This window comes from Seriola lalandi, unplaced genomic scaffold, assembly GCF_002814215.2.
Source record: "Seriola lalandi dorsalis isolate HSWRI2012SDOR001 ecotype SW California unplaced genomic scaffold, Sedor1 jcf7180002054277, whole genome shotgun sequence".
NCBI lineage: Eukaryota > Metazoa > Chordata > Actinopteri > Carangiformes > Carangidae > Seriola > Seriola lalandi.
This window is the reverse complement of record NW_019524830.1, coordinates 1,285,646-1,299,340: the sequence shown is the minus strand read 5'-3', so window position 1 is coordinate 1,299,340 and position 13,695 is coordinate 1,285,646. Positions and strand designations below refer to the sequence as shown.

The window sequence follows — 13,695 nt, the reverse complement described above, 5'->3', positions numbered from 1 at the left end:
AAAGTGTTTGTTAATCTTTTGTACTGATAGTGTTTCACATTGATCCAAACCATAGAGGTGCTTCTAATTTGAATTGCAACATTTTTTTGGAGGAAAAATGAATCAGACATTTCCTTCCGGAACCAGGCTTAATTCAGAGATACCCACGTTTTCATCAGTGTCAAAAGATCTGTAGTGGAGCAGCAGACTCTTTCACCACTTCCTCAAAACGAGAAAGTGACGTGAAGCACTATCACAAACTTGAAAAGATGGAAAATTGACTGTTTCATGAATTTTGTTGGCTTCCTCGCTGTTTGGCACAGCCCCAGCACAGCAGTCACTCTGCTAATATGAAGCTGGATATTATCAATCAATTAGAGTCAATAAACAGTTATGGTGGAATGCTGAGAGTTGGATACAATCCCATATCTTTTGACTCACCTCATTATCCATATCATTACTGTGCAACACACTTTCCTGTGTGTGAAGTGCTCCGAAAGTCCCTGGCAACCTAGAATTTACAAGCGTACTGCAACGGCTTGTGTGTGTTTGTACTGTATGTGTGTATGTCTAACTGTGTGTTGGAGACTGTGATACGAGTTTAGATGGGAGGATAATTTCCACTTTGTTTGTCAAAATATTGTCACTTTTCTTGGAGAGCCAATTTTTGGGGTTGCGTGTAATCCCAGTGACGGCTCGTTTATTAGTGGCTGATGGCTTTTAACACGTGCTGCCAGGCAGACCGGCAGTGACAAAAAGCTGATTATTTCCCTAGCCATTATGAAACCAAGCATTAGACGTCACATTCATGCACAGCACTGACAGTAGTGTTACTGGATAATAACCCTTCCTCTCTTGCTTTCTTGACTCACCATTAATGAAAACAGAATTATCACCCACTGAGTCACACACCATAAAGTGATTGACTTGTTTTCCAAGGCCTTTATTGAGTGCATTTTAGTACAATATTTCTCAGAAAGTTACAGCTTACAAACTCTTGACACATACTTGTCACAATTTACAAGTGGTAGCTATACAGAAACAAAAAAAAAGAAAAAGGAACCATTCACGCTCTTAAACAATGTACCTGTGCACACATAAATGTCTGTACACAAATGTGCCTATGCACACACATGAAATCAGTCTCTCTCGCACACACAAATAAACAAACTATGACATGTGCACACGCATATTCAGCTTCACCATCCATTGTGTACCATAGAGGGAGGTCGTGACTGGTATCCTGGAAAGGTCCCATTTCACCTGGTCTTCCTCCTTTGCCGACAGCAAATACTTCTTGGTGTTCAGTGTGTGTGTGAACATGAAGTGCTGTGTGTATACTGTTTTATGTGTGTGTAAATCTCTAAGTCTGGAGTCTGTAACAGAAGGAAAAAAAGAGAATGAAGTTTAATAAGTTTAGTTTTGCAGGGAAGTCATGTCAGGTCATTTTCAGGTGAACACAGCTGCCACTGTTCTGACCTATAAATGACAGGCATGAATTCAGCTACTAAGAGGATCGTTGGTCACTCCTCAGACAGTTACAGCACCATGAAACATTTAACAAGCTCTGTTCTTGTGTTTTGTATCAGTGTGTGATGAATGGCCTCCATATGAAACAGCGTTCAGAGAGGTATGGTGAACCGCCTCTCCATTCATCACACTGGAGTGTCAGTACAATCAGATATTTAGAAAGACAAGCAGAGCAAATGGAAAAAGAAAGAATTACACTGTTGCATAATGAATACATTCTATCATCTCATTCACAGGCTCTTGGGTTGCAAAGCAAATACATAGCACTAAGCTGAATGGAGGACTAATGCATTCAAATTGAATCACTGGCTTCAGTGAAAGGGATTTATGCCAATCTAAAAGAGTATGTGACTATATTTAAGAATACTTGGTAAATCAATAACTGAGAATTAAAAATAAAAGGCAATTGATTTTGTCCATGAACCTATCCAGTTGCTTGATTTCAGCATTTTCCATTAACAAACTAAAGAAATTAACATTTCTATAATGAATGAGATGTTGCCATATGAACACACTGCAAGACGAAGGGGGCTGAGTCACTTTGATGAAGTAACTTTCTGACTTTCATCTAACCATCTCTTCTATATGCCCTGCAACCCAACCCTCCTGTAAACTGACTCATCCCTGTCTCTTTATCACATAATATGCACACACTCTGTCAGTCTCAGCCCACTTTCTCTTCAGTAAGCATCAGGCTGGAAACCAGACACGAGAATAACATAATTAAGGGTTGCTCTGTGTGTGTGTGTATGTTTATTTTTTGATGGTCCCATCAGTCTCCCACCCTGTGGCTGATGCCTGTCAGATGGGGGTCCCAGCAGATGTTTGCACCCCTGCCTGGGCCCACTGGAGCATGAAGCCAACCATTTCTCAGGCCAGCCATGGCCTGGCCCAGCCCGGCCCAACCCAGCCCTGCCCTGGCCCAGGACAGCTTGGTTACACCCAGGATAAATGAGCTGGAGATTTGCCAGCCAGCTGGTGTAGCCAGGAGAGAGGGCAGAACAGACAGAGTAGGAGGAGGATGACTTGAGGGTGGTGAGTATACTTAATAATCTGCTAATGGGCCTGCCATCAATTTCTAATTTTGGATGCAAGGTGGCTAGAACTGTCGTCACTCATCTCTCTCTTAAAATAGGGCCAAAAGATTTCAGTGGGGTCACAGCTACTGCAAAGAATTGATACTACAATAGCTCATGATAATTGTCTGTGAGCTAGGAGAATTCATAAGAGACTTCCTTTGACATACAGCCATGGCTGAAAATTGTCACAGCAGCATTCAGGTCAGTTTGCTCTCAATTTTAAAGGCCAGTGTGGCTAACATTTCATCAACACTTGATTTGACTTGATTTATAAAATCAAAAACTTTTTTGCTTTCCCAAAGCCTGAGACTAAAGCAAGTAACCAGCAAAAAGAAAAAAAACATGTTGCACAGTCCAATCATGAAGCACAATGCCCAGATTAAAAAAAAAGACAAATCATCTTTGTGCACAATGCAGAAGTGAAATACTGCGGTGTACTTTCAGAGTCATTAATTCATTATTTCATTTCATAGTCATCCATGACGATTCTTTCGGGAGTAATGTAGACATCTCTCAATCTAGCACAAGCAAGGGGGGAATTTCCTAACACCAATTTCTGCAGCTAATAATTATGGCGAGATTCATACGTGTGAAAATCTCTGTGCCACCATGGCAGTTTGCGCTCAACCTGCCTACACATATGGCAGCTGCATATAGTGAGAGTGCATAGATTTACTCAGCAGTTTCGCTTCACTGTACTACACTGTGACCAGTGTGCTCGTTTGGGCAGTTTAAGTCTGCATGTTCATCGGAATGGCATCAGGCGTCTGTTGGCAAACCTCAGCCCAGATGTTAATTTTCACTGTGTAGACAAGTGATGCTGATTCACTCCGATTTCCAGTGCCCTGATTAGCCACTCTCCCATGCATCTCAAACTTGCAGCAAATCTTGCCTCGGCCAAGATATTTGCGGCACCGATGAGAAAGACTAACTGGATTTGCCTGAAATAAAATCCGCCAGATGTAGAGCAATTTGATGTTAAGTAGTGTTTTTACTGTGTGATCAGCAGCTACTTACCATGGATTTGGGCCGGCCGAGGCGTGGAGTTCCCTTCCCCTCTGGATGGCGCTGAGCACTCCCAACACAAACAACAACAACAACGGATCGAAAAGAAAATCTAACATAAATCAAATCTGTACAAGTAAGTGCTCACCAGCAAGAGACAGCATGTGTACACCCACATTTAACATGATCTCCAGTAAATGGATATTTTGTCAATTATTTTAACTCCTACAGCAATTTTTCATATAGATCTACAATACCAATTCTTTGCCCATGATTCCTTTTATATTTTCCTCAGGTTAAGATTCAGTCAGGATTGTCCTTGTGCCCCTGGAACAAGCCAGTGTCTGTTGTTCAGTCGTCCGAAGGGAACCAGGGCATCATAGGAATCTAACACATTGCATGTGTCTATCACAATCTAGTCAACAAACATGTCTTTGCCAAAAATGCAAGCAGAGAGTTCTGTACATACATATTCATACATATCACCTTCAATATGAAGGTTTATTATGAAAGATATAATCATATTTAGCAAGAGATAAACATATTTATATTCACTGAATCTGGGTGGGGCTGGCTAAGAAGTCCTTTGGCAAGGCCTTCCACCCAGGACTCCACAGGTAGTGTTAAAGTTAAAATACAAGTGGACGGCATCTTGCTATAGTGATAAAACAAACAAACAATCAAACAGATGGTAGAAGACAAAAATATAACTAAGCTCTGAATTTTCACCAGTTCATTTACGATACATTTTGTCAAATTCTTCAAACAAGCAAAAGATGATGTGAAAGTTGAAAATGGTGCTCCACTGTACATCCCTGTATTCTTCTTCCTCTAATTATTCCTACTGGTAATTGCTTTTTCTTCTGAGACTTATTTCTGGCCAGGTCAAGGCATCTTCATTGCACACATTGACGACAGTATGGATAAAATCACAGGTCACACGTTGTTTCTAAGTGTCTCACACTTCTGTTTACAATTTTCTAGTCCAGATAATATATAAGTACAATATCACTCATTTTACCATACAGTCTGAACTTGTGAGAGATTCCCTGTGTCAACATCCGATTGTTATTTTGGTTCACAATGACATGAATGGCTGTTCATACCCACAGCAAAATGATGTCTGTCCTCTTTTTGTGGATCAGTAGAGAAACAGTATCAAGTCTGGACCCTGAACTCCTGGCGTGGATTGCATGAAGTGTGATAGCTATTAACCAAGTGGTAGTGTAGACCCTGGTCTCCTGTTGTCATGGTTTGTGGTTTAAATTAAGACAATAGTCTCCACTCTGGCGCGTTCCGATGGATCGGGGGTCATTCGAGGGCTGCCATTGTTGTTGGTCCTGCGAATGCTGCCCGTTCCGTGGCACAGCGCCCCCTGTAGTCATGCCATAGTGATGGGTGACTGGCTCATCTGCACCCTCATGGACTGGATATTACTGAGGATCTTCTTCTGGTGGCCTGCCAGGGTCACTCCTATCCTCAGCAAGTCCCTAGAGAGAAATGGGCCGGGTGAAAGGAAATTGAAAACCAAGAACATATTTTGAAGCAATAAATGGAAGGATTTCCATCACATTGAAGATGGAATAGATCATCTGAGTATGAAGCTATTATACTGTGAAAAAATGGCATTGTATTTCCTGGTGTATTTGCAATCCTAACATGGTTATATGAAAACAAGTTCAGGATGGAAAGCTAGAATGAATGTAAACACAAATTTACAAAATTAATTCTATCACTTGAGAGAAGACTTAGTAATCTATGTTGCTTTGCATTGCAAAGAGACTGCACCAAGCCCCAAGCATACATTTTTAATAAAAAATGTTAGAGATTTTATATTTTCGCATAAATTTGTAGACCGAGCCCCATTGTTAATTAAAATAAATGGAGTGCAATATTTATGTCTATTGATACTACATGTGCTATGAGAATTGCCATCATGACCCAACCTTTGAAAAACTCCACATAAACAGCAGTGAATAAATATGCCTCTTAAAATGTGTAGTTAAAGGATTTACATCCATATCCATATTTTGGAAAATTGTTCTCAGAAAATGCTTAATTATCATATCATGATACTTGAATAGCACAGATGGAAATATTCTCACCAAAATGACTATGTTATTTTCTCTTCTAATGAGTCATATTTTTATGCATAAACCATACGGGCTTTACTTTGATGCAATCATTCAAATACTTGAGTCACTGGGCGCATTCAAGCCAAAAATACATGCACTCGACGTTGAGTCATTTTATATAAGTGTGCCCATCAAGTGCCATATGGATTTGGAAATCTTCGTTTGCACACGAGCAGGTGAACTCACTCTGAGGTCATTTGAGCCACCAGCTGCAGGGATGTAAAGCCTGAGTTGAGAAAGTTGTCTCTGTACTGGCTCATCTTGATGGCAGTGAGCCAGTCCTCTACTGAGCTGAAGGTGTTGAAGTCAGGTATGGATCTGTCCAACAGTGGCTGAGAAGGCCTGGGGGGGAGAGAAGAGAGGGGTAAGAGGAGATATAGAATGGTGCTTTGATGCAATATTAAGGAAGTGGGATTTAAAGAGAAGGAGAATAACTGTGGTTATGATGTTTGCATGGGTGTGCGTGTGCGAAGATGCAAGATGGAGGAGAAATCGTGTATGTGAGTGTGCACTGTATGAATATTTGCCCTGGAAAGTATCCTGACCCGATCTATCGATTGATATCCGTCAATGATAAAAAGTTTACAAAGAGTAGAGATTCTCTTGTATCACGGGAGAAAAACCTTCACTCCTTGCCCTGAATGCCTAGCTAAAACTAAGATACCACTCATTATCTGGCCAGCACTATTCCCACAATGAAGCATGCTGCGGCAATGCTCCGCAGTGTCAAATATCAGGAAACTAGTCACAATTAGAGAATCAGTAAATTGAGTTACATACAGGAAGAGGGGCCTTGAAGAAAAACACGCTTCAGCTAAGTCAAACTCACATGGGGACAAAAGTTCACTTTACAACATTTACAACAAAACAAGTGGCTTCAGGACAAGTCTCTGAATGACCCTCAGTGGCCCAGCCAAACCCTGGAAATTGAATTGGAAAATCTGTGAGGAAACCTAAAGCTTGCAGTTCACAGACAGTCCACATCTAATCTGGCTGAGTTTGAGAGGATCTATGAGAAACTGTGGAAGAAAATTGTCCAAAACAAGGTTTGCAAAACTGGCAAAATCATGCCGAGTAAGATTCAAAACAAATCAAGGCCAGTGGTGCCTGTACAAAATAACGAATAAACATTCTGAATATGTATGTAAATGAGATGTTTCTGTATGTTTTAATTTCTCTAAAAACATGTTTTTGCTCCGTCATTATGTTGTAAGAATAATTTATGTGTTACTACAAAATGTGGAAAAAGTGAACTTTATAAAGCCAATACGAGGGGTGGAAAAAATCCTGGGGAGGAGAAGTTCAGGTTTAATGCAATCAACAGTAATGAATTCATGTTTATTTTGTGAGAGGATAAAAAAAAGTAAGCATGTAGCTACATGCTGGGTGCTGACAGGCGTAAATACTGTCTATATAAACAGATGAAAAGTATATTTGTGTGTACTTAATGTCCACTTCAGGGTGAATGTGTGGGGTTATGTAGAAAGTGTTGAAAAAGTGTTTTTACTCACACTGCAGGGATGTTGGCTACAGCTTTGAGGCTGGTGGGGTTACGGATCATCTTGTCCAGGGTGCTGACGATGTCGGTGAAGCGGGGTCGTACGTTGCGGTCTTTCTGCCAACAGTCCAGCATTAACTGGTGCAGGGCACTGGGGCAGTCCATGGGTGGTGGCAGACGGTAGTCCTGCTCGATGGCATTAATCACCTAAGGGAGTAAGAGTGGGAAGGGGTGCAGGTGTTATCTATTTCAAAACTAATATAATTAATAGATCTACATACTACACAAGTCATACAATAATTACAACCAATTGCTGTCACTAATAGGGTTTTTCTACAAGCTGGCTGCTTGTCAATAATACACTTCATTAAAAACAAAACACTAATTTGACTGAGTTTTCAGTGTCTGATGACATTAAGCATATCCACTCTGTAATCCTGACACGCTCGCCACAGCCTCAACAACATCCCCACCCCCACCCCACACAGACACACTCTCTCTGGTCACTCAGCCGACAGTTAGCATTCAGGCTGATGTGCCCTTCCTCTCGACTCTAGCCAATCACATGTCACTCCTGGAGGACAGAGTGAGGAAAGAGTGGGAAAGGCGAACAGAGGTAGTGTCATTGTAGAAAGAAGTCACCAGGGAATGGGCAGATTGCATATAATTAACACTGTGAAGTACAGCTTCCTGACACGTCTCTTAAAGGCTGCACAGGCTATCCTGGCCTTGTTAGACACAGTTTCAGGGGAGTCAGAGTTAAGACTCAAGTGTTTTAGAAGAGCTGAGTGAAGTTCAGACAGAACTTGAAGAAGATTTGGAGACTTTGCAGACGTGGAGTACATATAATTCAATGACCTTCGCGTTTTGTTTGTTATCTATAATGCATGGTTTGTAAAAATGTACAAACGATGGAGTAAAAATATATTTTATCAAAGTAAAACATGCTTACTCTGCATTTGTGAAGCCTCTTCATAGACAACACAAAGAGTAGAGACTGCTGCATTGCACGTTGATGGACCCAACTCTTACACACACACATATATATATATAATCCATACTCTCTATAGATGCAATCTTTTCCAAAAAATGCATAGTTGCAGGATAAGGGGTCTGGTGTGAAATCAAGTGTAAAAGATACTATCATTAAAAATTAGAGGCTGCTCTGTAGGTTGGCAACTCCACTCAAGAGCGCAACTCAGTAAGAGTGCAACTCAGCAGAATCTTGACAAATGGTGCATATGGAGAAGTGGTTGTGTGTGTGTTTGTGTGTGCACTGAGCAGCCGCACAGGCTGAGTGGTGCCAGTCCTCTTCCCTGCATTAGTCCCACCAGGCAGTGTTTGCTGCTGGCCCACTGAGGCAACATCTGCTGGGTTGGACGTTCCTTGTGGAGTGGGGTCCATAGAGGCCTGATGGCTGGCTAGTTGTCTCACTAAGACAGCTTAGGGAGAGAGACCTCATACTATGGGACTATATCCAATGGTTGTGTGTGTTTGTGTTGGTGCTTGTGTGTTTATGGGAGTCTGTGTGTGTGTATGGACCTTATCCAAACGGACATGGGGAACAAAGCAGAGCTCTCAGCAATCATTCATGGCTCTCAAAAGCCGACCAGGAAGGAAAGGGGTTTGGTGTGAGGCTGCCTATAATAAGTCTGCTTTCAAAGTCAGAGTCAAGGACATCAGTGATGATGCTGTGAGATGGGAACTGATAAAAAATGTGTGATTTATTACAGATTCAGCTCTTAAGCGTTATCCTTGATTGTGTATCTATGGGGTGAAAATGTAGTACAACCGCATCTGTACAGCAATGGCCGTTCTATTAATGATGCAGTTTATTCAGATTCAAACTTGTTTTTTTTTATTGCATTGAAGCTGAGAAAAGTGATAAAGCCCAACTTAAATGTTCCTTTTTATGATCTTATGAAATAGGCACTTGAACCTCCTGGAAAACTGCTACTTCATCAGTGGTGATGCCATACCACATTAGTGGGTACAGTTACACCTTTCTGCCTGTCCTGTCAAATAAAACTCTTTTTCTCTCCATAATTGATAGGTCATTGGTCACTCGCTGTCTGATGTTCCACCCCAACATTGTGCGTCAAAAGGAAATATATCACATTTAGAAAGCAAAGGTGCTTGTAAACAAACACTTACATCTTGGTTGGACATGTCCCAGTAAGGCCTCTCTCCAAAAGACATCACTTCCCACATGACAATGCCGTAGCTCCACACGTCACTAGCTGAGGTGAACTTTCTGTAAGCGATGGCCTCTGGTGCTGTCCACCTCACTGGGATCTTCCCACCCTAAAGAGAGAAAAAAAAGGGGGCAGAAAGGGTGAAAAGGGAGAAATTTCTAAGATCCAAAATTGTCTATTTTCAGTGGTACCACATTAGAGTCGACCATACTCGACTGTCTTCCTCCACCCATCTAACTCTTTAGACCCTCATCCATCCAGTGTATCAATTCCTCCAGCAGCCAAATATTCACCAGATTCTGCCTCTGCCTCAGCAGCAGCTCCCAACAGTGTTCGCCCTTCACACATCGACCAACATTACATTTAGCGTCTCCTCTCCCACAGCCCTGTTTGAATAAAGGAAGATAGGCCTGGGCTTCTGCGCGTACGTCGAGCGTGTCTGCCTGTAATTGGGCTACCTGGGCCTCAGGCACGCCACGCGCCCTGTTGATTGAAATTGACAGCTGCTTGTTTAAAATTCCACACACACACACGGGAACATATACACAGGCACAGACATAGATGATTGTACGTGCACACCCACTCACACAAACAGACAGTCACACATAAATCCCTGTTTGTGCCCCCACACCCCCCACAGCACCACCCCTTATATCTGAGTTGAGCTTGCCAACAGTTTAATAATGCCAATTAGCTGAACCTGAGCATTTGCAGATAAGCTCCTGTTGGAAACAAACCCACACCCAGAGAGCAACCTACACAGACCACCCTGCTCCCTGCTGGCTTTCTGGGAGTGAGAACGGGAGAGAGGAGTTGGAGAGAGGGGCAGGGAGATGGGGAAAGAGAGAGAGAGAAAAGTGATAGGTGAGGAGAATGAGATACAGAAAATGGCTGTTTCGGGTGTTTCCATACTGCAGGCTGATGTTTGAAATGCTGGACAAGAATATACATAAACAGCTGTAGGGCCTCCTGGGACTCCACAGACAAATTTGTTCATTGTGTGATTTCAACTGAACTCAACTTTCCCCAAAATACCTATACAAAACACCTATACCTGAACTCCGTCCATGGACCTAACAACAAGCTACCATTGACCTCTGTGTGGCCTGCTCAGAGCAGACTATTGCACTGAACCCTTCACCTGTGTGTTTGTTTGTCTGTTTGATTGATTGTTTGTTTTTAGCAGGATTATGCAAAAAGTACTGAACCAATTTGCATTTGGTGGAGTGCTGCAGCTCGGGCCAGAGGACAACCCATTAAATTTAGGTAGCAATCTGGTTAAAGGACTTTAATCAATTTCCTTAACATTGCAATTTACATTTACAAACATTTCTGTCAATTTCTCAGGAAATAATTCATGTATCTTGATATAAAAGATTAAACGTATTTATGGTGTTAGGATCTATGGGTTTCTACAATTTGGTACAGATCTATTGATTGCAATTCTACTGTATATACACACAAACACACACGCGCAAGTTAATGGGTTCCAAATTGATTAAATTGTTAGTACATTTTATGAGACTGAATCAGTGAATTGGCTATCCTTCCCTTCTTCGGGTGGTGCCCTGAGGTGGATTTAATATAAATTAAATCCTATTATTTAATGTAACTAGAGGGGCACTCTGTGCAGCGCCAACCACTGCCAAGGCCAATGTCAAAGAATATACTTTGAAGACTTCCAAGAAAAAAAAAATCTAATTCATAGTAATTGATCTGGATCTGCCCCAAAATATAATGGGTTCTCCCTTGGCCCATGTCCCATCCCTTCCACCAAGTTCGGTGCAAATCGGAACACTACTTTCAGCGTAATCCTGCTGACAAACAATCAGACATGGGTGATAACATAACCTCCTCTGTGGAGGTAATTAGGGCCTGAGCACAGACTAGGACCCTCTTTAGTATTATTATTAATTATTTACTTATTGATACTTATTGATAGCCAAAAATTGATAAGCTGTTGGACCTACACAGCTTTGTTTGTGTGGTTTCCTGTGCGTGTGCAGAGAATGTAGCTTCCACAGGTCAGTGCTGTGTGGCAGTGCAGAGGTGGAGGGGCTGAGCCCATTAATGAGCACCTCTTCAGAGTTTGACCTTTGAGAGGACGCTGACACTGAAGACACATTTAACATCTGACCCTCAATGGAGACCGCTGTCAGGACACACTGCAAGATGGGGAGTCAACACTCAGCTCTCATTGAGCACAGTGGAGAAAAAGACACGAAGCACTGTAGGAATTAGGCAGTGGTGGGACAAACGGAGAAAACAACAAAGAAAGACGGAGAGCAACAGATCAATAGTTGAATGAAGGCTATCTATGCCCCAGCGACTCGAATGCTTTTCTCATATCTCAGACTTGTTCATATCTGAATCGTTTCATCTATACTGAGACCCCAGGACACTTTCTCTTGCCCTTTCTTTTGTCTGAGGGCAATGGAGCTACACAGATACAAGCCAAATGTCTTCCCTACGAAAATATAAAACGGCCAATCCCCTTCTTCTTCATCTGTCACACTGTCAGGGGCGATGCTTCGAGTCAATTATTTTGTTTGGACGAATGTACACAAGATGAAAAACGAATGAAATAAACGCAGAACAACATGAAAAAAAATAGCTGCTCCAAGCAAAACACTATTACAGCCTCTCTTTGTCATTCCTTGATTACTCCCTGTTTGCCCTGTACATCTGGTCTCACGCCCTGGGACCCTGTTGGGATATGAGCTGAGTGTCACTGAAATAGCCTGAGCAAAGACGCAGGATCACAAGAAGCTCCCTCTGCGACCCCAATGAGAGAGACTTTAGTAATAACATTTCCAAGGCGGGTGAGTCAGAGGCAGCTATGCAAACCTGTAGTAATTACTGCTGTGGGCCAGTGATAGCTCTGCCAAAATCCTGCTTTAATAACATGAAGTGCCGAACAGCTCATGCATGCAGGGAAGGAGGCAAAAACATAATAAGAAGTATTGGCGCCTTTTTTTTTCCACTAGAAAGACTGTTAATACCACAAGGAATGAGTTGGTGGGGGGGGTGTAGAAGTGATGACGGGAATTAAAACAGACCTAATGTCAACACAAAGGCGCGAGTGCTTTGTGAAGCCTCGAAGCATGGGGAGAGCTCTTTGGATATGGTATATTGTGCCGGCTACTGAAAAAGGAACAAGCTGTTTTCTGTTTGCCTTGAAGTGAAATAATGCAGCCAAAAGAGTATTCACACACTTCTATTACCAGGAGCAGTTATCTCACAATTTGTGCGGATGAACCAGACCGTGGCACAGCAGCCACTGCAGCTGCAGAACTTCCAGGCCTTGAAAGGAGTAATCTGTATTGATATCAAGTGATACTCAAGTGAGCAAAACTCTCTTGATAATAAATAAAGTGGGTGACAGTGCCTTATTTTCAAAAAAGTACTGGATGGGTCTATTTTCTGGTTGATAAATGTTGGAACTACGAAGAACAAAAGAACGCCCTTGATAGTGTGAAAAACTGAAATGAATGTGCCACAAAGATACCTTTCCATGTATGGTCCAAAAAGTCCCCCACCCCTACCCCCCACTTGGTGACATGATTTTTTTTTCTTTATGTTACTACCCACATCATACGTGTGGACAACACGTCCGGCCATGTTTGCACACAGAATTCCCATCCACAACAAAACCTTGCGCAGACACAGGAGTGTGCTGTCATACTTATGTCACCAGAATGAGATTACAGTCCATGACTGGTTCCACCTGGCTGTGACTGCCTGTGACAGGTTGTGACCAGTTGTGACAACTAAGCGGTACGTCTGGAGAGCGAGTGCAACAGAGATGTGGTGGGACTGTCAGGTTAAAAGGTGTCATGATGAGACGAGTGTGCTGCTGTGACAGCCAGATGAAGGATAAACATGTGGCAAGGTAATTATGTACGTACTGGTGTCTGTTATGTTCCCCTGGCCCAGTAATGTATGTGTGTAGACAGTGATGCACGTTGCAAGCATATGAAAACACCTATCGAGTCTTTGCGGCGACTTAAGCTTTGCATCTACAACTGTGTCATCTACCTCGATGTAGACTGTCACTGGCAATGCTGCTGCAGAATGACGTCAAATCTAGAGCAAATATACCTGTCAGAGCACAATAACAGTCATCACTAACATGCAGCAACTTCTCAGATAAATTTACTGTAACTAGGAAAATAAGCAGCCAGTGTATGGGCTTGTTTTCACTTCACAGACGCTATTTAGAGATTCCAAATAAACTTTCTCCTTCATCTGGAAGTCAAATATGTAGCCCCCCC

The 13,695-nt window shown here is 42.2% G+C and overlaps 1 protein-coding gene across 2 annotated transcripts in view; it reads right to left on the bottom strand.

The window, feature by feature from the left end:
* Positions 1-901: 901 nt before the first annotated feature.
* The window catches only part of LOC111654447 (ephrin type-B receptor 1-B), a 153,647-nt gene continuing 140,853 nt past the window's right edge, over positions 902-13,695 (bottom strand). For both annotated transcript variants that reach the window (XM_023405468.2, XM_023405470.2), the window contains exons 13-17: positions 9,381-9,530; positions 7,240-7,433; positions 5,915-6,070; positions 3,606-5,083; positions 902-1,355 (exon numbers count right to left, since the gene is read on the bottom strand). In XM_023405468.2, coding sequence (XP_023261236.1) covers positions 4,975-5,083; positions 5,915-6,070; positions 7,240-7,433; positions 9,381-9,530 — 609 coding nt within the window. In that variant the 3' untranslated portion in view covers positions 902-1,355; positions 3,606-4,974. The remainder of the gene's footprint in view (positions 1,356-3,605; positions 5,084-5,914; positions 6,071-7,239; positions 7,434-9,380; positions 9,531-13,695) is intronic.